The sequence below is a fragment of the Canis lupus genome, chromosome 1 (genome assembly GCF_011100685.1).
Source record: "Canis lupus familiaris isolate Mischka breed German Shepherd chromosome 1, alternate assembly UU_Cfam_GSD_1.0, whole genome shotgun sequence".
Classification (NCBI taxonomy): Eukaryota; Metazoa; Chordata; class Mammalia; order Carnivora; family Canidae; genus Canis; species Canis lupus.
This window is the reverse complement of record NC_049222.1, coordinates 31,562,871-31,589,465: the sequence shown is the minus strand read 5'-3', so window position 1 is coordinate 31,589,465 and position 26,595 is coordinate 31,562,871. Positions and strand designations below refer to the sequence as shown.

Sequence of the window (26,595 nt, the reverse complement as noted above, 5' to 3'; positions counted from 1 at the left end):
CCACTGTGTTTGTACAGCTTCACTGTCAGATATTCAGTACTCAGCTTCTATTTCTCCCTGCCCAAGTATAAATAATTAGGGATCACCTCATTCCAGGCAAAAATCTCATGTAGTTTCAAGTCTGGACAATAAGATAGGTACGCTGACATCACTTAGGCAGTCACTCCTCCCAGCCTTCTCATCCTGAATCCTGCCTCCCACACCTATTAAAAAGGAGGGATCTGACAGTAGTCATTTACACTGGCTGCCCAACAAAACCCAAACCCTTTGACACACCCATTCACACCAACAGGAGCCCTATAAACCAGGCAGACATTGCCACTGTCAGCTTAACTGTAAAATTAAATGTTTTCACCCCTCTTAAAATAGTTGCATCACAAGCAGGTGGAGAGTTCAGCAGGGTGGTGGGGTGAGGAGTGTCTTCTGAAGTCACAGAAGGTTTCCTAGGTGAAATCTAAGGTAGGCACTTGGTCATATTCAGCCTTGTAAGCCCACTACTGTAAAAATCCTATCAAGTGTTGAGTGAATGTCTTATTGAAGGAAAATACAGGGACTGAAGTGCTGAAGGATAGAGAAGGGAGGAAAGGTGAATCCCTGAGGAACACTGTTCTCAACAGGTCTTCCATACTCAGCCCCAGGACTCCCACCAATTTCAGAGCACAGCCTGGCCCTCATCACCCCCAAACTTACCAAAATCTATTCTATCCTCCTTCTGTATGCAGTTACCAAACGCAAACCGTGCGGTTTCTGAGCCGCTATTTTATTACAATTATCTTTTCCATACAGTAATTCTCTTACGTGGGAACATAGCCCCTTGTTTTTAGAGCAAATTCTCTTCAGGGTACAAAGTTGCTGACTAGAGAATCCTCAACTCCAGATTCCTGAAAGGCCACAGAGATTGGTCAATGAGCATATAGAGACTGGAGCCAGCCTGCCTGGATTTGACTCTGGCTCTGCAACTTAATAGTTTTTGGATCTTTAGCAAGTCACTTAACCTCCCTGTGCTTCTGTCTTAACGTGTAGACTGGGAGAAGAAATAACAGAACCTATCATCTCAAAGGGTTGCCATGAGGATTAAAGGAGTTATTAAAGCAGTTCACACTGTGCCTGGCACATAATAACCACCATTTAAATATAAGCAATTATTATTAAAAGCCCTATCACTTTATATTACTTGATGTAAAAACTAAAGAACTTTAAAAGCATTTAATGCAAATCTACAAGCAGGAAGTGACCATCCTCCTTTCAGAGGGTGGCATGCATAAAATAATTGACTATTTACTGACAAGTTTTAAGGGAATAGATGCAAAATTTTCTCCTTCTAACCCCTTAAAGATATTCTACTCTGTGTCAAGACAAATAAGTACCTTGCTATATGTATATTTTTCAACCTAAGAAATATTTTCCAGTCTGGGCAACAAGGTTTCATAAAGCAGGGCTGCAAATATACAACACAAACAACAACAACAACAAAAACCTAAAGCATGGCTGCATCAGATTCATGGGATGTGTCCCTGAAGAACTCACATAATTCAAAACTGATTATCCCAAAGTCTGGGGGCAGGGCAGGGGAATGCATCCTCAGAACACATAAATCTGCAGCCATTGTGTTGTATTTTTCTTTACTGCTACTTTTTAATATTAGCATTATCGCTAATATTTCTCAGTTTTAGCTCATAAACTGACAGCATGGCATATCAGTGTTTTTATCACATTTCTGTTCAAAAGTTACTGATTTTCAGGATATTTTTCAGCACCAGCATTAGCACACCTGGGTATTTTGCAAGATAAATACTTACTTTGTAATAATTAATTTAAAAATAACACAAAGGTCACTAAAATCCTTGAAGAAGTTCTATAAACAAAAAGTTCACATAATACTGCCAAGGGTTAGAATATATTTCTCTTTATAAGAAAAGGTGATGCCACTGGGTATCAAAGTATCTTTGTAATTCAATGGACCTAACTTTGAAAATATGACATAGCTTGATACACAATTTGAAAAGTAACCACTGAAATTTTGCACATCATATGAAGCTTTTATTAATAGTATTTGTGACATTAGTTGAAATTTGCATACAATGGGATCACTGTACCAGGAAATCTTTTAGCAGGCTGCCTTTTCTTCTGCTTAAATTTTTTGATCCTAAGGATGCTGGATCACAGAGAACCACACAGCACCCTAGCATTACATGTATCGCCTGCACTCACCCTGAAGGAAAGGTAGGTTCAGGAGCTCTCAGAACCAAATCACATTATCATAAAATGGAAACACAACTCCAGATTAAGTATGTGTGTACATGCAGGAGTGTATGTGCATTTGTATGTAACTGCAGAGAAACTGTCCAGACAATTGTTAAACTATCCCATTTCTTTTATTATTGAGGTATAATTGACATGCAAGGTTTTTATTAGTTTCAAGCGCACAACATAGTGATTCAACAATGTGAATCTGTGACCATCTGTCACCATACGATACTACAATATTACTGTCTATCCTGTACTTTTCATCTCCAGGACTTATTTTAGAACTGGAAGTTCATAGCTTCCATTCACCTATCATACTCATCCCTTCATCTATCATATTCATCCCTTCACCCATCTCCCATATTTAACCAGTTTGTTCTCCATATTGAAGAGTCTGTTTATTTTTTAAATTCCACATATAAATGAAATCATATGGGATTTGTCTTTTCCTGACTGGCTTATTTTACTTGGAATACACTAGATCCATCCATGTTGTTGCAAATGGGAAGAGCTTACCCTTTTTTAGGACTAATATTCCACTGTATATATTTGCCACATCTTCTCCATCCTTCTACGTACAGATGCTTGGAGTGCTTCCATCTCCTAGCTATTGTAAATAATGCTTCAATGAACGTAGGTGTGCATCTATCTTTTTGAACTACTATTTTCAATTTTCTTTAGGTAAATACCCAGTAGTGGAATTAATGGATCATACGGTAGTTCTATTTTTAATTATTTGAAGGACCTCTGTACTGTTTTCCACAGTAGCTGCACCAATTTACATTCTCACCAACAGCGTAGGAGAGCTCCCTTTTCTCCATGTTCTTGTCCACGCTTGTGGTTTATCATCTTTCTGACTCTAGCCATTCTGATAGTGTGCAGTGATATTCTCATTGTGGTTTTAGTTTGCATTTCCCTGATGATTAGTGATGTTGAGCATCTTTTCATGTGTCTGTTGGCCACCTGTAGGTCTTCTTTGGGAAAATGTCTATTCAGGTCCTCTGTACATTTTTTAATCAGATTGTTTTTTTGGTGTTGACTTGTAAAAATTCTTTTTTTTTAATTCTTTATATACTGGATATCAACAGTTTATATTCCAATTTTTAAAGCATTTTCCTTGCTCTTCTGAAACACCACAGAACATGATTATCTTTGTCAATGTCCTCTCCTTTGCTGGCACAAATATTCAGAATGTGGCCATAATCAAAACTCCTACATTTCTTTTGTATGTGATACCCATTTACCATCTAAGTTATAGCACAACATCCCCAAAATGATGGCTCACCTCTTCTCTCTTGGTGGGCCCAAAATGATGCCTGGAGACCAAAAAGTGGAATCGGCCTTCTCCCCTTAACTCTCGATCCTGATAGAATTTGCCCTCTCCCCTTACCTCTAGATTCTGATGCAGTTCAAGGCAGGTCACCCCATAATGTGCCACTCTGGCATGCAAATTATTTTGAGCTTAAGATAACCAAGGTACAACAGACTCAAGAAGAGCTTTTTACCTCCCCACTTATCTAAAACAATTTTGACTAGGAGTCTGTACCAGGAAGAGAGCTATTACCAAAGATAACCTTTTTTTTTAACATAAGAAAGACCTCTCTGTAGGGTAAACACTTGCTTACCAAACATTTGCTCTTCCCATCTTCCTGTAAATAGTCTTCCCCCTCTCTGATGTCCCAAATTCCTTTACCTACCTCTCTTTAGCTCCTGGTGGCATATAAACTTCAATTGTCTGTCAGCCTCTCATTTGTCTATTAAATTTGTTTTGCTCCTGTTAATCTGTCTTATGTCAAATTAATTTTAGGCCAACCAAAGAACCTAAAAGGGAAGAAGGAAAAAGTTTTCCTCCCCTACAATTTCCAGTGGCCTCAGTTGAAAAGACAAATGGCTTTAACTCCTCCCTAGTCTGTCCAACAGGTAAAACATATGGCTGCATGATTAACTGGCAACATGGGTCATCTGCAGACCAGGTACCTATCAGAGAATACAATCCGTAACTCATTGCTGTTCAATATTTTCCAAAAGCTCAACTGAGAGAAACACTTTTTTTTTTTGAGAGAAACAATTTTTAAGAAAGATTTCATAGGTGATATCCACATAATCTAGATCAGAGTTCCAGTGGGGTGTGTTGGCCTGCAGTGTGACTTCTTAGACCAGTACAAGTTTTTTTTTTTTTTTGTTTTTTTGTAATGAAATAAAACCCAAATGCCTATTGGGGTGCATCTCGTACTTTCCAGGTCGGTCATCCAAGCTTCCATTCTAGCCCCATTCACACTTATTCATGCCAGGGCTCTGGAGGCATTTGGGTGTAGGACTCCTTTGCTAAATAAAAGCTATCCTTCATCTAAGCTACGTGTCACACAACTGGTTACTTAGACCACATTATTTCATTCTCTGAACAGACTGCTTTTAATGATGCAAGCAAACCTAATAAAATTCTTATATTTATAAAAGGATACTGTCATGGACATTGCTTAGTATTTTACAATGCCTTATAAACGGCTAAGTGACTGTTTTTGTTTTTTAAGATTTATTTGAGAGAGAGCGAGAGGGGGTACATGCACATGAGCAGCAGAGAGGGAGAGGAGAAGAAAGAGAGAGGGAGAAGCAGACTCCCTGCTGAGCAGGGAGCCTGGCCCTGGGATCACGACCTGAGTTGAAGGCAGACACTTAACCAACTAAGCCACCCAATCACCTTGTTTTTGTTTTTTATCTGATGGATACTGTAAAGTATACACCGCTTCTGTTTGCCTCTTCCTTTTGTTAGAAATATGAAAGCCAAATTTGTGACCTACCTCTTAAAATGACTCAGGACATCCATTATTTTTCCTAATAGTACTGCTCCTAGTACTAATATTCTCATTTATTATTTATCTTATGGTATTAAATGTATTTTTTTAAACACCATTTTAGGAAGGAGAGTATAAAAGATGAAAAAGAAAAAAATCCATTTGCCACCTCTCTCCAACTTTACAGTCAGTCTTGCCTACTAGATATTAAAATCTATACTTGACTGGTGCCAAGGCACCCCCACCCCTCCTCACTTTTCAAAATCAACCAGAATAGAGTGCAAAGGAAAAGGAGAGGCCAGGGTGACCCACTGACCCCCGAGGTCCCAGAAACATAGCACCTTTCAGGAAGGCCACTCTTTCTGCCATGCCCTGGGCTCTCATCCTCAGAGAAACATGTGGACAAGCCAAGTACTCTCCATCCTTGAACCACTCACCTCATCCATTGCACACCTCTCCTCTCCTTCCCCTTGGCTCAGCTCCCTCCACCTCAGACTCTGCTATTCATACCCAGGTCTCCACCTATTGCTCTCTCACCTGGTTTATTTCTCAGCATTTCTCTTCTCTCAGACTCAGCTGGGCTGTTCCTGTCACTCTACTCTGCCAGCCAACTCAGCCCTCAGTCCACCCTATCCACACAGGTGCCTCTCCCTGCCCCCCACCCCCGACCTGCTCCCAGACCGACTGGTGAAACTGAGACAATAGTGTAATGGGCTCAAGTTGCTCCCAACTCTACCCTGCCTTGTCTTCTGTCAAGAGATCCCCCCTTGGTTCCAACCCACAAAAGTCAGACTTTTTGGGGTACTTATCATCCTCATGTGGGCCCAGTCTTGTCTTTGCTTCGCTCTTCTCAACACCATTATCTTTATATCCTTTGTACCCATTCTCCTCCCTCACCTATCAAACCTGGGAATTCATATTCCACAAATACGAAAAGGAGAGTCTCACATTTACCTCAAAGACTGTATCTATGGGATGAACTGAGAAATGACAAGTGATAAACAAATGGCCACATAATTTGAATGTACACCTGTCATCACCACTGACAATTATGGGAGACCAACAAATTCCACCATCTTAGGATGGCTACTCAAGAAATATCAGCGTAGGGGCACCTGGGTGGCTCAGTTCATTGTCTGACTCTTAATTTCAGCTCAGGTCATGATTTCAGGGTCATCAGATTGAGCCCTGTGTTGGGCTCTACATTCAGCATAGAGTCTGCCTAAGATTCTCGCTCTCCCTGTCCCTATGCCCCTCCCCCTTTAAAAAAATTTTTAAAAGAAAGGTCAATCTAGGGGTACCTGGATAGCTCAGTCAGCTGAGCATCCCACTCTTTTAATTTCAGCTCAAGTAGTGGTCTTGGGTTGGTGAGATCAAGCCCCACATCAGTCCCCACCCTCAGTGAGGAGTCTGCTCCTCTCCTTCTTCCTCTCACCCACCCCTCCCATCACACTCACAGTACACATGTGTGCTCTCTCTATATATAAAATAAATCTTTTAAAAAAAAAAAAAGAAACGTCAATGTAGTAACTTAGTAGGGAAAATAATAGATTATTGAAGTTATCTAGTCTTCATCAGTGGCACTAGCAATTATAATGGCAATTTGTTTTAATAAGAAAAAGTCATATCCATTGGTAATCACAGATACATATACTCATATATAATAGTTATAAATTTATAACAGATGTCAACTGAAATATGGCACACCCATATGTTCATCAGTGTATCTATAAAAAACTAGATACAACCTTATCCATGTAAGCTTATATATACGTACATGCATACACACGCATATGCACACATCTATCCATAGACAATACCATTTCCATAGTGAAAAACAAACCAAAAAAACCTTGCATTTTATTTTTACGTACTCTAGTACAGAAAACCCAAACTGTGGGGTGCCTAGGTGGCTCAGCCAGGTAAGTGTCTGCCTTCAGCTCAGGTCAGGATCTCAAGGCCCTGGGATGGAGCCCCGCATCAAGCTCCCTGCTCAGCGGAGAGTCTGCTTCTCCCTCTCTCTCTCTGCCCCTCGCCCCTGCTTGTGCTTTCTCTCACTCTCTCTCTCAAATAAAAGTCTTTAAAAAAAAAAAAGGAAAGAAAACCCAAAATGCTCTTTCACAAGAAAATTACTTATTATATGTTCTTATACATTTACAAACAGAAAATTGTGAAACAAAAACTACAAAGAAAGGGCCTTCAACTTATTATGAACCCAAACTAGTCCTTGAAAGGGAATTATGGTTTTGCTAAGCAAGTTCCTTAACAATTAAGTTTTAACTTCAGGATCACTTCATGAACCCCAGTCATTTCTGGCCTTGTTTACAACTGCCAGTAAACAACTGTTTATGGGTCCCCTTTCCTGTGTCACTCTGGACAATGACCAGCACAGCATTAGCCACAACAGACATCTGTCATCACCATTCAGAATGCTGACCACATTCTCCAAGACCCTCATCAGCCTCTGCCTCCCTGGCTGGCATCAATGCAAATTCAATCCACATCTTCCCCTTGCAGTGACGTAGGAGTTTGAAGCTTGTCAGTCTAGTAGATTTACTTCATCTTTTATCAGACACTAGAGTAAAAAGAGAAGGATGAAAAATATACACAAATGAGTATTTGGAAACAGGAAATATTGATAACACTGTGCACAGATGTGATGACTTCAGTGTTTCCAGTTTCCTTTTGTCTGCTCCTGGAATGAATCAGGGAACATCAATATGGTACATGACAACCCTGAATATATTCCATCATCACAACTGATCATGAAAATGGTAAAAGTCTGCCATCTACAAATACTACGGATTTGAGTTGAGGCCAGATTTTTTTAAATCAGCATGTGCTGTTAAGCAGTCTTAATTCACTGGGTCTGACACACCAAAATCCTCTGAATCAAATAAATTAAATTTAATTTAAATAAATAAATAAAACCAAAATCCTCTGAATCATTAAATGAAGAAGTCAAATACAATATAATATGAGTACCTGACTATAGGTCACTAGAGATCTGGACATCTGAAAACAAAGTATAATAATTATATTCACAAAATCCTTTAAAAATTCAAACTATAAAGATAAATTTCATATAGGAAACATTTCAAAATGATCTGGTCTCTAAATAAGTCAGTTTTCTTATCATGTTACTGTATATAATTGCCTAAAGAAAGAGCTTTCAAATTTTCCAGGATACTCAATCATCACACAGTTGGGCAAATGTATGACTTTTTAAAATGTCATTTAACAAGGACCCTGTTCTAGGAGACATAATAAAAATGCCAGGGTTTGTCTTGGGGTTAAACACTTATTTCGGAAGAAAGAAAATACATAGGGGCTCTCAAAATCAGCTAATTACAACTACTTGCACATCAGTTCAAATAATGTTTTTGAATACCTATTATGTAGCCAGTGCAGAGTTTAGCACAGGAGATGCAAGTGCTGAATAAGATCATAAGCCATACTTCACTAATTCCTTGAGTATCTTATACTTTTGTTGAAAACTGAACACTTTAAAAAATATAAAGTGGCAACTCTGAAAACCAGATTCCTTCTCCTCATGGGACATTCTGCTGTTGCTATTGCTGTTTATTGGTTTAGTGATTTTCTTGGGCTAATTCTGTAAAGTCTGGGGTTTTGGGTTTTTTGGGGGTTTTGTTTTTTGTCATATGCAGCCACCAAAATTCCTGCTCAGCTGACTTAGTGATAACTGAGCTAATAACTGAACAGAGATTGCCTTAAATGCCTTGAACTGGTAAGTCTCCCACTCTTCAGCCAGGAGCTGTATGTGTGCTGGGACATGCTTTCAATGCTTCAATAGTTCACAACTGTTTCAGCCTCTACTTGCTGATAGTGCAGAGCCTCAAGGCCAGAGGTAAGAAGGAGGACCTTCTCAAGTATTTCCTGGGCATGCATGCATCCCTCCCCATGGGCATAGGCTTCTAGAGCACCGGAAATACATCAGAGCTTTTCATATGCCCTCTATGGACAGCTCATTCCCAAGATTTTCTTTTCTCAGTTATTTGGCCAACCTCTTGTTTGCTCCAACTGCTATCACTGCCACAGGCAGTTGTGATGTTTAACAACTGCTGCTGACTGTTTTCAAAAGAAATCCTAAGAATAGGACTTTACCACGGGGCAATTTTTGAGCCAGGTTAAATAAAGACAAGCCCTATGTATGAGCTTTTACCAGGGAGCTTCCAGGAAAGTCAATAGTGACAATTCTCGGGGGCTAGGGCTTTTGGGGAAGCTCCAAACTTGTTTTTTCCCCTCCAATGACTACTAGGCTACTTGTTTAAAGCTACCCCGGAGCCAGGGAGAGGGAGTGGGAATAGAGCAAGTTAAAACACAACAATATTCAGTGTTCTTACAATGATTGAATCCTTTTCCCTGAATAAAGACTCCTAGGAGTACTGCAAGCCTATGGTTAATTTCCAGAGTTCTGAAAAGTTGATTTTATTGTTGCCTTTGCTCTCTTTGATTTTATGGCGATGCAGATCTCTAGAGGTCCTTACTCTGCCATTCCAGAAGTGCTTCTTAATACAAAATTAAGTTTAGGATGCCTGGGTGGCTCAGCCGGTCAGGTGTCTGTCTCCGGTTCTGGTCCATGACCCCAGGGTTCTGAGATTGAGACCCACATCCCACTCTCTGCTCAGCTGGGAGCCTGTTTCTCCCTCTCCCTCTGCCACTCCCCCTGCTTATGCTCAAGTGCGCGTGCTCTCTCCCTGTCAAATAAATAAAATGTTTAAAAATAAGCAAAATGGGATCCCTGGGTGGCGCAGCGGTTTAGTGCCTGCCTTTGGCCCAGGGCGCGATCCTGGAGACCCGGGATCGAATCCCACGTCAGGCTCCCGGTGCATGGAGCCTGCTTCTCCCTCTGCCTGTGTCTCTACCTCTCTCTCTCTCTCTCTCTCTCTCTCTCTCCCCCTGTGACTATCATAAATAAAAAATTTAAAAAAAAATTTTTAAAAATAAGCAAAATAAACTTAAGTTTATATACATATTTTGTTACAGAAAAATATGATAGAATAATCAGTAAAAGACTTCCAAGCAGGGCAATATTTGTTTGTTTGTTTTTTAAAGGTTATTTATTTATTTATTCATGAGAGACAGAGAGAGAGAGAGAGAGAGAGAGAGAGAGAGGCAGAGACATAGGCAGAGGCAGAAGCAGGCTCCATGCAGGGAGCCCGACATGGGACTCGATCCCAGGACTCCGGGATCACACCTTGGGCTGAAGGCTATGCTTAACCGCTGAGCCACCCAGGCGTCCCACCAAGCAGGGCAATATTTGGTCTTAGAATCAAATTATGGGTAAGAATTGAATAAAAATAAAGAAAAAATGTAAAATTTCTGAGTATTATTTTTTAAATAGCTAATAAATGGTCATCAAGTTACTATGATATTGGCATTCTCTTTAAATATATTTAAATGATATTTTACAGTACACTGGAAATGGTAACCTCTGCATTTATTTAAAGCTTTAAAAACTGGGTGTAATATTAAATGTGCAAGAGAAACTCTGTGTTTTTTATTTCTTTTAGGGGTCACAAAAGCAAAAGCGCTGGACAACCACTTTGAAATCAGCCTTCTAAAAATTACCCTATGATTATATCATATACACATTCAGGAAACTCAGAAACTCCCAGACTAAAGCCCCAAGTCCCCAAGTCCTCTGAGTATGTTCAAGTAGCTCCACGATTAGGCCCTAGACTGGCCTTTCTCACCAGATAACCCACCAGGCCCAAAAGCGAAGCCTGTGCTTTAGCCATGATCTCTGGCTGTGGTCGCAGCCTGCACAGAAAGCAGATTAGAGGGGAAGGGACGGATACAGCCTGTAGAAGGCTAACTGCAGCCCACCGCTGCCCCACACCACACCTCAAATTGACTAGGTGTTGGCATATCATTTCTTGATGAACTGGTATTTTTTTAAGTGAAAACTAAAAAGTTTTCTTAACTTTCTCAGATATTTAAGACCTTTTCTCTATTACATAAAAAAAAAAAGACACTAAGTTTTATACATAAAAGAAAGCTAATACAAAAATATTTTGTCAACTTGTTTTAATTAGTACAGGAGCTACAAATAAGCTCACTTAAGCACATCTGTCTTAACCTCTGATTTAGATTATCCTCCCTTATGTTATTTTAGTATCTGAGACTGCTCCAAAGTGGGTAGCAAATCCAGTACACAGTGATTACATTCTATTAAACATGTTTTTAATGCTTTGAATGGGGTTTAAACATATGCTTTTACTCAGACAAGCCACTCTATACAAATAAACATGGAAGTTTTACATTAAAAAAAAGAGCTCCTCAACTATATTTAACAACTTGGGTTTTTAACATTCTCTCAATATATTGTTTCTTCTCTGTGACCTATGCTTTCCTTACTTTCATTTAAAACCCACAACCTATCTAGCCTCAAGTTCAAACTAAATCGAAAGCTACAGGCTTCTATTATACCTGTTTTTTATTTCTATTCTGGCTTTATCATTCTGTTATCGGTTAAAAAAAATCGGTATCAGGGATGCCTGGGTGGCTCAGTGGTTGAGCGTTTGCCTTTGGCTCAGGTCTTGATCCTGGGGTCTTGGGATCAAGTCCAACATCAGGCTCCCTTCAGGGAGCCTGCTTCTCACTCTACCTATGTCTCTGCCTCTCTCTGTGTGTCTCTCATGAATAAATAAGTAAAATCTTTAAAAGAAATCTGTATCAATTATGACTATAAAATAGAAAAGTCATTTTTCCTTTTCTTAACAGAGGCCATGTCAAGATCCCAAAGGACAGAGACCCAAATATGCCTGGTTTAGGCTGAATATCAGAATGAAGATAATGGTTCCATAGTTTTCCAGAATGTTTCTTTAAAATACTGAAGTTCAGGGCACCTGGGTGGCTCAGTGGTTGACCTCTGCCTTCGGTTCAGGTCTTGATCCTAGGGTCCTGGTACTGAGTCCCGCATCAGGCTCCCCACAGGGAGCCTGCTTCTTTCTCTGCCTTTCTCTCTATGCTTCCCATGAATAAATAAAATCTTAAAAAAAATAAAATACCGAAGTTCCACAGAACAGAAATAAGACAATGTCTTCATTCACATTCTACAAACATTTCCTGAACCCCCAGTAACCTTTAGTGATTTGCCCAAGGTCACTCAGTTGGTAAGAGGCATTCCTTCTTCCACTCATACCCATCTGCACACAGATCAATAAAGAGCATAAAGTCACCTTATAAAAAGAGGCAGTGACCAACAAGCTTTGCGAAACCAGATCAAAATAAGCGGTTCTATAATTTGGAATGGTGTCTCTTTTTTTTTTTTAAGATTTTATTTATTTATTCATGAGAGAAACAGAGAGAGAGAGAGAGAGAGAGAGAGAGAGACAGGCAGAGGGAGAAGCAGGCTCCATGCAGGGGGCCCGACATGGGACTCCATCCCAGGTCTCCAGGATCCCGCCCTGGGCTGAAGGCAGTGCTAAACCACTGAGTCACTGGGGCTGCCCTGGAATGGTGTCTTATTCAAAATTGTAGCACTACTTACTGTGATGTGATTACCCAAAAGCTTATTCAAAATGTTCAATACCCATATTACTCCTCAGACTTACCTTAAAACTAGGTATAAAGAAGGAAACCCAAGTTAAGGAAGCAATTGCTTAAACTCAATTATGATATAAAGATTTCCTGACCCCATCTTTGTACTTCTTAAAAACACAGAGAGGGGCACCACAGTGGCTCAGTCAGTTGAGCATCAGACTCTTGATTTCAGCTGAGGTCATGATCTCAGGATCCTGGAATCAAGCCCCAGGCCAGGCTCTTCACACTTCATAGGAAGTCTACTTAAGGATTCGCTCTCCCTTCTCCTCTGCCCCTCCCCACACACAAGTGCTCAAAGATAATTACATCTTAAAAAAAAAAAAAAAAAAAAAAGACGATGTGATAAATCTACTCTAGCTAACAGAACTGCTAAACTCAGGAAAAAAAAAAAAGTCATGAACAAAGGTTTACATAGTCATTAATGAGAATAAAGCAATTTTCCTTGAAAAGAATGTAAAGAAACATACCATTCTTTTGGTATGGAGACTAGTGAACTACACAGCAAAAAAAGCAGATGTTGAGAAACAGAAGCTCAGCCTGTCTTGCCTGAACCCTGTTTGAGTCAACAGACTGGGTCAATATACCAACTCTCCAGACTATTTAAGACTAGTGTATTTAAATCAATAAAATCGTAATACACCGTAACTAAGTTCATTTCCCTACCCTATCCATCCCCCAAACTAAACTAAAACCTTATACTCTTGTTTTCCATATGCCTTTTCTGCCCTGTTCAGCTCCCTGAAAAATACTTTCTGCTCCCTTGCCTTCCCTTCAAAATAAAGCTGGGAAAATGCTTCATAGCAATCCCTCCCAGCCTGGCAGTCACTCTGCTGAGATCCAAGGAGAAAAGACAAAGCTTTTGCCTGGGGGCTGCACTGGTCTATTTCTGAAATGCTGCATCAGCAACCAACAAGCAAGTTACAGAATCTATTGCAACAAGAAAAGACTTGTCAAAGAAGAGAGCATGTCTAAGTCTTATACACACCTTAGTAAGAATAAAAACTAGACTCAAGAATCAGTCATGTCTCCTGATCCAACAGTTTACCACATATTCACACTCAACACAACCTGCTGTTATATGACCTGTTTTCAATATATATTTCATAAGATTTTCTACTGCTAAGGAAACTCAGTTATAGACTGCCACTGAGATATTAAGCCAGTGATGTCATTCTAGCCAGACATTCGTTCTTTTCTCAACTACTTCTGTGGAACAAAGATATAATTTTATAGTACGGCCACTGTCAAAGACTCAAAACTATTCATTTCTACACTAGAGGGAAAAAATAATGTATGCCATTTATAAAGTTACCAAATATATCTAGAAATTTCTTTTTGCTATAGGAGAATATGTCACAGTAAATATAATTCTACTGAAATATATATAATGTATATGGTTATATGTTAAATGAATTCTAAATAGTATTTCCAAATCTGTCAAGAGAAAAACAGTTCCAATTAATTTTTTTAAATTGGAACATTAGGAATGCCTGGGTGGCTCAGCGGTTGAGCATCTGCCTCCGGCTCAGGGCCTCATCCCAGGGTCCCAGGATCGAGTCCAACATTGGGCTCCCCCCAGGAAGCCTACCTTCCCCTCTGCCTGTTTCTGCCTCTCTCTCTCTGTTTCTGCCTCTCTCTCATGAATGAATAAATAAAATACTTACTAAATAAATAAGTAAATAAATAAAATTGTAACATTAAAAAGTTATGAGGAGGGATCCCTGGGTGGCTCGGCGGTTTAGCGCCTGCCTTTGGCCCAGGGCACGATCCTGGAGTCCCGGGATAGAGTCCCACATCGGACTCCCTGCGTGGAGCCTGCTTCTCCCTCTGCCGGTGTCTCTGCTTCTCTCTCTCTCTCTGTGTCTCTCATGAATAAATAAATAAAATCTTAAAAAAAAAAAAAGTTATGAGGAAAACTGATTTAGTCCAAAGTCAAATTTCAAATCTGAATATCTCAAGGATGAAGCTTACAAAGTGTTTTTAATCAATCAAATCTCAAGAAAAACAATCATTCTATATAGATATATTGATATATTTATGCATACATTAAAACTTACATGTAACCAAGCAACATATGCCTATAGAAGATACTTTGATAAAATCTATAATATAGTTTGGTATATCCAAAATTCTTCAATGTAATTTAAAATGCAAAATCTAAAAGGGAGTTAAGGAAACAAATGAAAGCCACATATAAGCATTTCAAATGTTTTTTACAGTAACACAAACTCCTACTCCATAGGACCCTAGAGGCAGGTAAAGAGCAAAAAGTAGAAAGGCCTGAGTGAATCAAGGTACAAACTAAGTGAGGCAAGATTACAGATACAGGCAAATACATGTAAATCATGAGTACAATAGCCAAAAGCAAGGCTCTGTTAATAAAATGGTTAAAATCACAGTGGAAGTTGCTGTTACTGATGAAACCTGGTTACAAGATGATTCACAGATCACAACAGAACAATCCCCAAGTTAGCCACCCTCACTCTGCTGAAAGAACCTTACCCAACGCTTCACCACAGTCATTCCTCATGGCAGGGTCAGAAAGCCCTTGCAGAAACTCCTAAGAGCTCCCTCAAGGAGCTGGACTTGCCCTGAGAACTGCAGGCAAGCACTGCAGATTCTCCTGGAAAATCTGCACAGCAGAGCTCCTAGACCTGAATGTGGAGAGAAACTAAAGGCTTCCCCAATAAGGATTTTGGAATAACATTCACTGCGAACTTAAGGAGGCAAAGCCAAGGCCTGCCCTGGGTTCTTCGAAAAATTAGAGTATGCAATCAACACAGCGGGAAGCAACCACACTACCATACAAGTAATCAAGGACCAACAATTCACCTAGTAAACCCTAAAACTCCCAAATCATGACCCAACAATCTGCTTTTTCAAATAGCTCTATATTTTGTTTGCAAAGAATTGGTCACAAACGATGTATCATTATCATCTTTATTTTCTACAGATTAGAACATTTGGGCTGAGGGACACCTGAGTGGCTCAATCAGTTGAGTGTCTAACTCTTGATTTCAGCTCAGGTCATGATCTCAGGGTCCTGAGATTGAGCCCCACATGGAGCTCCAAGCTCAGGACAGAGTCTGTTTGTCCTTCTCCCTCTGCTCTTTCCCCTGCCCTCACCGCCCCCACCCCCAATACACACTCTTTCTCACATAAGTAAATAAATACATAAATGAAATCTTTTTTAAAAATAAGGGGAAAAAAGAGCATTTGGACTGAGAAAAGTTCATTGGTCTTGCAAAATGCCAGATCTTAAGTTATGACCCGTGTCTGTCAAATCTCACACTCTTTAGAACAAGCAGTGAGTTTGGGAACCTCTTCCAAATCACAGACATTTGAGAAGCACAAGGGCTGACTGGATCAGCATGATGGAGATGCGAATAAATTTTAGTTCAGTTGAGTGCTATACCTTCATTTTACTAACATACAAATGTAATTTCAATCCAAGTTGTAACAAGAAAAATGAGAACTTTCTTGTGCTTGGCATTTAGTGTGTTATCACAAAGAAGTTATGGGCAATTTTAGCCTTAAGAGGACTCGGTTTGCATCTTTATTCTTGAGAAGAGGTGGTAAGTAACTAATGGACCTTTACCTACAAGTTTCCAAGTCCTCTGTAGCTGGAATAGAAAGTGCAAGGGACTTTAGCAGTGTGCAAGAAGTGACAGGTATTGAGCACTGCAGCTCAGCTGCCAACTGGATGGACAATAGCGGTCAGGGAAGTGGAGGGTCAGAGAAGCCAGCAGGAACTGCAACGCATTCTATGAAAACAGAGCCTCGAAAATTAAATACAAAAAGGAAACAGAACCTAATGTAAGAGCACTGCTGTGCACTGATATCCCAGTGAGCTCAGTCATTAAGCTTACGCCATGCTCACACTCCTTTTCCTGCCGGTACCATCGTCACACAGGCTACTTTCCTCATACTCCCTACCTTTCTCTCAAGTCCTCTCTCTATGTGGATGTTCTCTGATCATACAAAAACCGTAACATTTCTAACCAGGAAGGACACCTGAAATAAGGCAAAAGATGAAAAAAATAAGCCAGGGGAAATGTATATGAAAAAAGTATCCTAAATATACAAAACCCTTGTGTCAATCAGTAAGAACACAAATGACCCATTTGTAAAATGACGAAAAAGCACAAACAGGAAAACAACACACAGAAAGGTACTCACTCACTGACAATCCAACAAATGCAAATAAAAATAACAATGACTTGTAATTTTTCAAACTATCTGATTGGTGAAGATGAAAATGATCCTCAAAACCCATGCTGAGGGGCAGCCCTGGTGGCGCAGCGGTTTGGCGCCGCCTGCAGGCTGGGGTGTGATCCTGGGGACCCGGGATCGAGTCCCACATCGGGCTCCCTGCATGGAGCCTGCTTCTCCCTCTGCCTGTCTCTCTGCCTCTCAGTCTCTCTCTCTCTCTCTCTGAATAAAATAAATAAATCTTAAAAAAAAAATTAAAAAAAAAAAAAAACATGCTGAGGACTATGAAGAAAGGCATACCCCATGGAGGGCAGCGGTCACACAAACAGCTAAACCCTTTCCAGGGGGCAGTTTGGCAATTTGACTTGAAGCCTTAAAAACCATATGCCTTGTGACCAGTGATCCCACACCTAGGACTTTACCCTAAAGAAGATAATCACATCCTAGTTACAAACAGTGGTCCATTAAGAACAGGAAGCGTCAGTTCAAATGTTTCACAACCTTCACAATTCCAAGACCAGGAAATCCTTCCATCATAATGAGAAGGAATCAGATCAACATGAATGGAAAATGTATGAGCGAAGTGCTTCCTTCGTCAAGTGTTTTGCTTCACAAACTTGATCTTAGTTTCAAGTACCCAAATGGTGAGCATAAGGCCTTTTAAAGGTAATTTAAACAGCCCCATTGCTTCCTTGATGTTTATATACTGCATTTAAGTCCTCAACTTAAAAATTCACTCATTGGGCAGCCCTGGTGGCGCAGCGGTTTGGCGCCGCCTGCAGCCTGGGGTGTGATCCTGGGGACCCGGAATCGAGTCCCACATCAGGCTCCCTGCATGGAGCCTGCTTCTCCCTCTGCCTGTCTCTCTGCCTCTCTCTTTGTCTATGAATAAATAAAATCTTTTAAAAAAAAAAACTCACTCATTTATGCACATGTATGTGTGTCAGTCAAGATGGACCTAATGCCACACAGAATCAAACTGTGGCTTCAGGGTCAGGCACATTTCTGTAACCAAACATGCCTTTTCTACAAAAAAGGAAAGAGGTCATACGTAACTCAGGGACCTCATCTTTAAGTCCAGACTGCCGACTGCAGGGTTTTGTATCTGGCTCCTAGAAAGCACTTAACAAAGGGCACTTGTGGTATCATCATGGTTCTGACTGCTAGAAGCAGCTGCTTCTCCTTTCTGTGGATTCTATGGGTTCTGCAGCCCCAACACACTTACCACCCAGCAACCTTACCCAATTTGCTCTGGAAGCCAGACATTATCTACACATCTAAAACTAAATGTCAAAAATAAATAAATAAATAAAATAAAATAAAAAATAAAAATAAATGTCTAGGGATGCCTGGGTGGCTCAGTGGTTAAGCATCTGCCTTTGGCTTAGGGCGTGATCCCAGAGTCCAGGAATTGAGTCCTGCATCAGGCTCCCTCTAGGGAGCCTGCTTCTCTCTCTGCCTATGCCTCTGTCTCTCTCTCTCTCTCCCCGTCTCTCATGAATAAATAAATAAAATGCCTAATATAGTGAAACCATATCATTCATTACAGAGCTAACAGTACTGCAACACGTAAGCACTGCCCAATAAGAACAGATCTGAGGAGCTGGAAACCATTTGGAATAGTTTTGGAGCTGCCCCGTATGTTAGATGTACACATTTCTGCCTCTACCAGAAAAGGACACTTCGTATTTCTCAATACCAGGCTCTCTCCATGGCTTCTGGCAGCAATGTGTGTGTTCAGTAACAACCATCACCAACCATCCTCGGCTCAGCCTCTCAGATTACAAACTGCACATGCTGCCAATCAAAAATAGCCAGAACTTGATTCTGTACATCCCTGTTTCCATTTCTGCCCAGACACTGAGCTTCGTCAGGCACTGAAACATAACAAATAATATGTCACTTTAATAAGAAGCTGTATTATAATAGTTCTACTAAATATTATACTGAAATAACCACATTCAGGAATGCTCATTTAGAAACCTAAAAGAGTTTGTAATTGAGTTTCAACATTAGTGTCAAAAGACTCTTCTGAGATGCATTTATAACTTGAAAGGACATGATCTGAAGTATCATCAAACTTATGCTTATTCCTAGGGAAAACATACTTTTTTAAACAGCTTCCTTAGTTATATGTGTAATTTGATACCCTGTTAACTTTTGCCTAAACTTATCCTTTTCATTGGTTTTATAAAGGCATATGCTTTAAGACCATCTATTTCTAATAAATTTCCAACAAAATTAAAAATAGAAATCCTGAATTATGACAGTCTTTTGCTATCTGACCACCTGCAATTGTTATTACAGGGGTAATGTAATCTGAACTGCAAAATATTTTGAAGAGATCAATGTGCCACTATAGCCTAAAAATTAGTTTCAGCTGAAGGCATCAGAGTTCCTAAAAACCCTTATCTGACTAAAAGCAGAGCCTCTCAAAGGAACTGATTTAAGTCTCCTTCCTGGGAGCAATCAGGGAAGACTGACTCTTATCACCAGACAGAAGTCTTGACACCAAACCTAAGCAGCCACTGTCACTAACCATCATCTCTCTCATCTATTCTCTAACGGCACATTTCTTTTCCAGAAAGATATTTTTCCCATAGGTGCCTTTTTCTTCTCCACTTCTCTTATTAAGAAGTCCTCTGTTCTCTCCATAAGTGATCTCTCTCCTCCCCTTCTCTTAAGTTGGTATAGAAGCCACAAATTCTAGCTCCCTACTTTGAGTCGCTTTTTCTGTGATTAAATCAGTCTTTTCTCTTGTTAGTCTGTCTTTTGTCAGCTTAATTTGCAGACTCCAATTCTTACACATAAGAAGATAGAGGAAAATCTCTTCCTCCTGACAAATTAAACCTACAAAATACATTATGTGAGTGTGTATGAGAATCATGCTTTTTTATTAATTACCGTCAATGCAATTATGATTAACATAACACTTCCTCTTTAAGTCTTCCTCTTACCTTATTTTAAACTTCCTCTTAATCTTTGTTTCTAACTCTTAGATTGTTTTCAAGTATTATCCTCCTAAGTATAATTTAGCAAAAAGAATTTGTTCCCCTTTTGTACTTCTAATAAATTAGGACATAATTAAGCATTAGAAGCAATATTACTCTTTGCAGTTTTATAAAAACTCTCTAGTACAATCAAACTGAAACATCTTGTTGATTAAATAAATCAAGTAGCTATTTCAGCAACCACTGAGAACTGGAAGCTTTCTAAAATACAGAATGGGGCAGCCCGGGTGGCCCAGCAGTTTAGCACCGCCTTCGGCCCAGGGTGTGATCCCAGAGACCCGGGATCGTCAGGCTCCCTGCATGGAGCCTGCTTCTCCCTCTGCCTGTGTCTCTGCCTCTCTCTCTCGCTCTGTGTGTCTGTGATGAATACATAAATAAAATCTTAAAGAATAAATAAAATATACAGAATTAAGATACACACACATACACAAAGTTACTTTGTACAAAACAATGAGAGCCAACCTCAACCAGAGTTTGTTTTAAAACTGATCCAATGATAATAAAAACGATTAATTTTCTTGGTTTCTCATTCTGTTTTTGAATGGGGCAGCCCCGGTGGCCCAGCAGTTTAGCACCGCCTTCAGCCCAGGGTGTGCTCCCTGCTTCTCTCTACCTGTGTGTCTCTGCCCTCCTCTCTCTCTCTCTCTGTTTCTCATGAATAAATAAATAAAAATCTTAAAAAAAAAAAAAGATGTACTTATTCATTTGAGAGAGATAGAGAGAGGTGGAAGGGAGGGGCAGAGAGGGAGAGAGAATCTCCAGTAGACTCCCTGCTGAACGCAGAGTCCAACATGGAGCTCATGACCCACAAGATCATGACCTGAGCCAAAACCAAAAGTCGAAGAGTCGGAGGCTTAACCTGAGCCACTCAGGCCCCCCATAATAATCCCAATCTTTTAATTCAACTTTTTACCACCTCAGAAGCCCTGGTCTTTATTTCTAAGCTGCACTTGTGTACTGCATGTAATAACCTACTTGTACTTGTTTCTATACAGGCTCCCAAGTAGACCATAAGCCCCTTGGGCCCAATTCTTCTGTCCCTGTAATCCCAGAGCCTAACACAGTGCCTGATGAATAAATATATGAGATGAATAAATAAATGAAGAAAGGAAGATGTAACCGTTTTCACATTCTACTTTTTTCTTTTCTGTTTCTTTTCTGCTAAATCATCTGATCTTTCCAGGTAAACTATAATCAGAGATGATAAAGGAAGAATAGATCATTTGTAATCAAATCAGTGCTTGAATAAAAACCTGTATGATATCCATCTTTTCCTATATTAATATTCACAGACCTTTCACCACCATCTTATTGTTTCTTGGTATCTATTCTCAATTCAGAATAGTTGAAAAAGTCTTGTAATTGAATAAAGTTGAACAAATCAGAAAGCTTATAAAGCTATTACTGATAGAGCCCATATGTGCCAGGACCTGAGCCAAATCTTTAGTACGGTTTTTCTTCATTTTCAAAAACTCACTAAAGGGTTGTATTTAGAAAATGGAGTCTGAGAAAGATTACATAACTTGCCCCAAAGTCACTTTGCTAGTAAACTAGGGCACCTAGGTTTGTACCCACGCCTCTTCAGATTGCGTGCCTGTTGACTAAAACTTTAAAATTTTTAGACCTTATTTCTTAAGATTAGAATAGTGGTGCAGACAGAATTTGAAGAGCTTATGCTTTCATCTTCATTATTACCAACTACCAAAATGCCATTCACCATTATCAGGTATCTTGTTGAATCCTTGTTAACCACCAAATCACTAAAGAGCACAGAAGTCCCCGAAAGAAATAAATGCAGTCCCCTTAAGTGTGGTAGCATCTGCTCCAGGCTCCCAATCCCACTGGGGCCCTCTTATTGCTGAGACATTCAGGTATACCAGCAATTCTCCCAGCATACCTTTAAAACAAGAACTAGAGACTAGTAAGGCTATGGGGAAAGGGCACTCTGACCACAGCAGGGTCAAACTGCTACAACTTTTTTACAGGACCATCTGTCAGCATGTATTAAGTAATAATTTTTTTAAATGTATATCCTTTAACACAGAAGGTCCACAAGTAAAAGTTTATCATAAGTAACTGGATAATGCCTACAGATGTCTAAATAAGGACCTAAAGATCAGACAGAATGATCAAAGTATCCAAGATGTGGACATAGGACGGCCTGTTATGCAGTCATGAAAATGGTGATGCACCTGCGTATTTACCACCCTGCTAAAATGTCCACAAAATACTGCATATGTAAAATGCAGATTATAAAATATACTATACTCTTTTTTTGAAAACTATATATGTACTTTTAAAAATTTGTAAGAGAAAAAATTAAAAGTGTACAAGAGTATGCATCAAATGTTAACAGTGGTGATCTATGCAGTATGCTTATGTGTTAGACTAGAAAGTAAAACAGAACTTTGCCTATTTTCTTTATTTTTTTTTTAATTCTTTTCCCACAGTGGTCATTTTATTACTGGTAAAATAACGAAATAACAACATTTGTAATTATATCAATCCCTTAAAAATGCCTAAGAGAAGGGCTCCTGGGTGGCTCAGTTGGTTAAGCATCTGCCTCTGGCTCAGGTCATGATCCCAGCGTCCTGGAGTTGGGCTCCCTGCTCAGTGGGGAGTCTGCTTCTTCCTTTTTCTCTGCTCCTCCCCCCAACTCGTGCTCGCTCTCTCTCAAATAAATTAATTAAATATATATATTTTTTTAATGCCAAAGAGCTGGTGAACAAAATCGATCAGAACAGATTTTTCTCTTCCTAAAGTTTTCCTTTTGATGCCTTCAAGTTTTTTAAATTGTTCACAGCTAAGCCTGGAGTAAATTCATAGGAGGATTAAGCTGCAAGAGACTTCCTAGTTTTATATCCTGTTTTCAATTCTCTATGGAATGGGCAGCCCCAGTGGCGCAGTGGTTTAGCGCTGCCTGCAGGCCGGGGTGTGATCCTAGAGACCCAGGATCGAGTCCCACATCAGGCTTCCTGCATGGAGCCTGCTTCTCCTTCTGCCTGTCTCTGCCTCTCTCTTCGCTCTTTCTGAATGAATAAATAAATAAATCTTTTAAAAAAAAATTCTCTACGGAATGATATATATTCTTGGACTTACAGGAAAGCTGACATTGAAGGTTTAGTTCCTAGAATTTAAACTCAGGTCCTCTAACAAATAAAGAGTAAAGACTGCACAAAACTCCATCCGCAGAGCAAAGGATAGTCTTCTTAAAAACACACAAAATAGATCTTTGATGGATGAGGCAATATTTTCTACCAATCCTCATTACAAAGGTGAATTTCAAAAGACAAGATCCAAAAGTAGCAGATATTTTTAAAGACCTGACAAAATTAACTTCTAAATAAAAAAAAATATATATATATTCCGAGATGACAATCGTACTCGACATACCATAGACCTGCAATAAATATTCCTTGATTTGAAAATAAACAGCACTCTTTTTTTTCTGATGAATATAGATAATTTAAATGTAGTAAGAATTCAAGTAAACACCTAAAAAGAGAAACTATTTAAAATGTACTATAAACCTAGGGTTATAAAAAAAAAATGTGTTCACTGGTCTAAGTACAGAGAAAAGCACAAATCTTGCTTATAGGAACAGGTGGGAGTCCCAAAAACCCATTTGTAAAGAAGTATTTCCCATCAAAACAATGTCACGCTGGTAGTGAACTCCCAGCCTGATCCATAAAGGGTAGTGAGAACTATTTATCCAAAAACTGTGTCTTAGGTGAATGGCACTAGTGGTCTAAGAGAAGAAACAGATATAGGGGAATAAATAAACCTTTCAGCTGAGCCCCTCTCCACAGAGGGCTCTCCAGCTAAGAGATGCCACTCCCCAAGTCATACCCTCTTTCTGGGGGCAGCCCATGTCCAAATGGTCAACAAAGGAGAGCAAGTTTAAAGGCCCCGCCTCCATGCTTCAAGGTGAAAGAATTCCTCAGGACCTTCCCCACTAAAGAGCTCCCTGTTCTAACTGTGTGGCAGTTCAACTCCTCCCTCTGCTCAATCCTGCTTCCCTCACTGTCCAGCTAGTGCATTTCCAGTAATATTCCTACACAAAGATATTTCTAGAATCTAAGATGCATTTGTAATTTCCTTGCTGTCAATTTTGCACGCAGATGCCTTAGCATCCATGTTCAGTCATCAACTGCAGTGAGAGGTTCTTCAAATTAAGGTGGATCATTCACGGAGACTTCATCATGTCAGAGCCAAGTGGGGCATCGTAAAATACAGCTCACTGGTCAAAGTTTGTGCCTTCTCTAACCCTGACTATGGCAATGTTTGGCCCATTTCTTCCCTTTTTCCCCATTCATTTCATAAAACAAGCTGCAAATAAGAAATACACAGCTTCACACAGGTATATACATAACTGCTAAATATACCTGAGTTTGCCATTTCAGAGGAAAGTAATAATAGGAACGCCATAATCAGCTTGAAGTTTACAAAGGAAGAGGTATCACCAGCCTAATAAAAAATTTCCTCACACTGCCTTAAAGTGGTCTAATCTTTCGGAGAAAAAAGGAAATAGCCAACTTGAAGATTCCGTACAAACAAAAAATAAAAAGGTAAACCAGACCACCAGGACTGGAATGCAAGCCCCATGAGGATCAGGATGTCTTCCCTTGATTACCACTGTACCCTTTAATACTTAGCATAGTACTGGTAACACTAAGTGCTTACTATTTTTTGAAGGAGTGAATAACAGCTATCGTTCACAGATCACTTCTCTTGAGGAACTTTGCTAAGCATGGTAGAAATGTAACAAGACTTTAAAACAAACTTCGAACTGGGCAGGAAAGTGACACTCTGAGCCTCACAATAACCCTATGAGGGAACCAATGTAATAAATACAGATTTTTTTTTTTTTCCCACTTTAAAGGCGAGGAAATCAAGTCTGAGAAATCAAGTTTGCCAAGAAGGCAGAGCTCTAAGGGGGCTGAGCCACAAGTTTGTCTTCCTTCCCCTCTGCCACATCAAGACCAAAACAAAGTTGAGAGCTTGCAAAACCAGAGAACATGGAGAAGACTGCCTGGCCAAACACTGTACTACCAAACAGTCAAAACCAGGATTCCAAAAACAAAAACAAAAACAAAAAACCAGGATGCCTGTTCCTGGAAAAAAGAAAAACGTTCCTATTTCAATATTGCAGAGACACAGTCAGTGGGGCCTATGCCTCTGTTCTTGGCAGGCTACACTTCAACCTTCCACGTCCAGAGCACTGTGGGGTTCTAAGAAGCACAGGGGTCCGTTTAAAAAGTGACTGATCTGCATAAAGAATGGCTTCAAAAGCTGAAAAGCTACAAGGTAAAAGCCAGATATAAAGATCCTAACCCCCCTTCATTAAAATACACCTCTATTCCCTTCCCTGAAAAACTGCCTGACTACAGGAATTCAAAAAACTGTCCTAGCAAGAAAGAAGTCCCTGCCCTGCAGGCACCCTGTGGCGGAAGCCACGTCTCTGGAGTGACCAGGGCGGTCCGGCCACACCTTCCTATGCCCTGAGCGCCCCTCGGAAGGTGCTTCCAGGCTCTGCCTGCGACCAGCAGGCTTCCTTCCACAGCTGTAAAACAGAATCATATAGAGGATGATCTTTTTTTTTTTTTTTTGAACTCCGGCCTGAGAACGGAAGTCAAGTTCAGATTCTCTTCCTTCCTTGAGCGAGCAGGAGAATCGAAGAGCGCGCGCGCGCACAAGCACAAGCACGCACACGCCCCGGAGCAGGAAGGTCTCGGGGCCTCCTCACCTGTGGGACCGCCGCCGGGAGGAAGGACGGGGGCACCGGGCCGCGGGGCAGACGGGGCGGGTGTCGGAGCTGCCGACCGGGTCATCTCCGCAACTTGGGCAGCTCTCCCCCTCCCTGCCCCCCTGCCCCCACGGCCCGGGGCGCACGCACTCGGCCCGCGCAGCACCCGCAGGGCCCGAGGGGCGCCGCCCGGGGTCCCAGGCGCTCTGCACCCCGCGGCGCGCACCCCGGGCGCCGCGCAGACCCCGGGCAGGGGCAGCCGCCGCGGGGCGGAGAGGCGGGGTGAGCACTTCCTGACTCTCGCATTGTCCGCGCCCCGCCCGCGCCCGCCCGCGCCCCGCGCCCCGCGCCCCGCGCCCCGCCGTCCCCGTCGGGGAGGAAGTTGGCGCTCGCCCCGCCAGCCCCGTCTTACCGTTCCTGGCGTCGCCCGCCGCTGCAGCCCCCGCGGCGGCCGCGGCGTTGGCGGCGCCAGTCCCCGCGCCTCCGGCGCCCGCCGCGCCCCCGGTGCCCGGCGCGCCCGCCGCCGCCGCCCCGCAGCCGGCCGCCGCCGCCGCCAGGCCCCCCCCGGCCGCCGCGCCCGCCGCGCCCGCCGCTGCCAGGGCCCCGGCTCCATTTTCCTGCTCGTCGCCGCTGCTGTTGGCGCGCTTGTTTTTGCGGCCGCCTTTGCTGTTTTTGGGGTTGGGCATCTCGCGAGCGTCCAGGTGCCCGGCGTCAGGGAAGGCGGCTCCCCGCCGCACGGCCGCTCCCGGCCCGCGCGGAGCCGGCGCCGGGGGGCAGAGAATGGAGGGCGCGGGCCGGCGGCTCCTCGGAAGCCCGTCTAGCCGCGCGGCCCGCGCCGCGCCATCCCGGCCGCCGCGCCCTCCCCGGCTTCCTGGAGCCGGCGCGCGGCCACCAGAGGCTCGCAGCCGCGCGAGCGCCGCGGGCTCGGGACGCGAGCTAGGAGCTCCCGAGCCGGAGGGAAAAGGCGGGTCTCCGGCTTGTTTTGATTCGGCTCCGCTGACACGCTCTGGCCCCGCCC

The 26,595-nt window shown here is 41.6% G+C and overlaps 1 protein-coding gene across 6 annotated transcripts in view; it reads right to left on the bottom strand.

Moving 5' to 3' along the window:
• HECA (hdc homolog, cell cycle regulator) overlaps window positions 1-26,364 on the bottom strand; it is a 51,306-nt gene extending 24,942 nt beyond the window's left edge. For 3 of the 6 annotated variants that reach the window (XM_038526190.1, XM_038526187.1, XM_038526189.1), the window contains exon 1: window positions 25,578-25,699. In XM_038526190.1, the coding sequence (XP_038382118.1) occupies window positions 25,578-25,662 (85 nt within the window). In that variant the 5' untranslated portion in view covers window positions 25,663-25,699. Of the gene's footprint in view, window positions 1-25,577; window positions 25,700-25,989 lie in introns of those variants that run through there. The other 3 variants (XR_005353589.1, XM_038526185.1, XM_038526186.1) reach the window with 2 other exon arrangements.
• Between the last annotated feature and the right edge of the window lie 231 nt (window positions 26,365-26,595).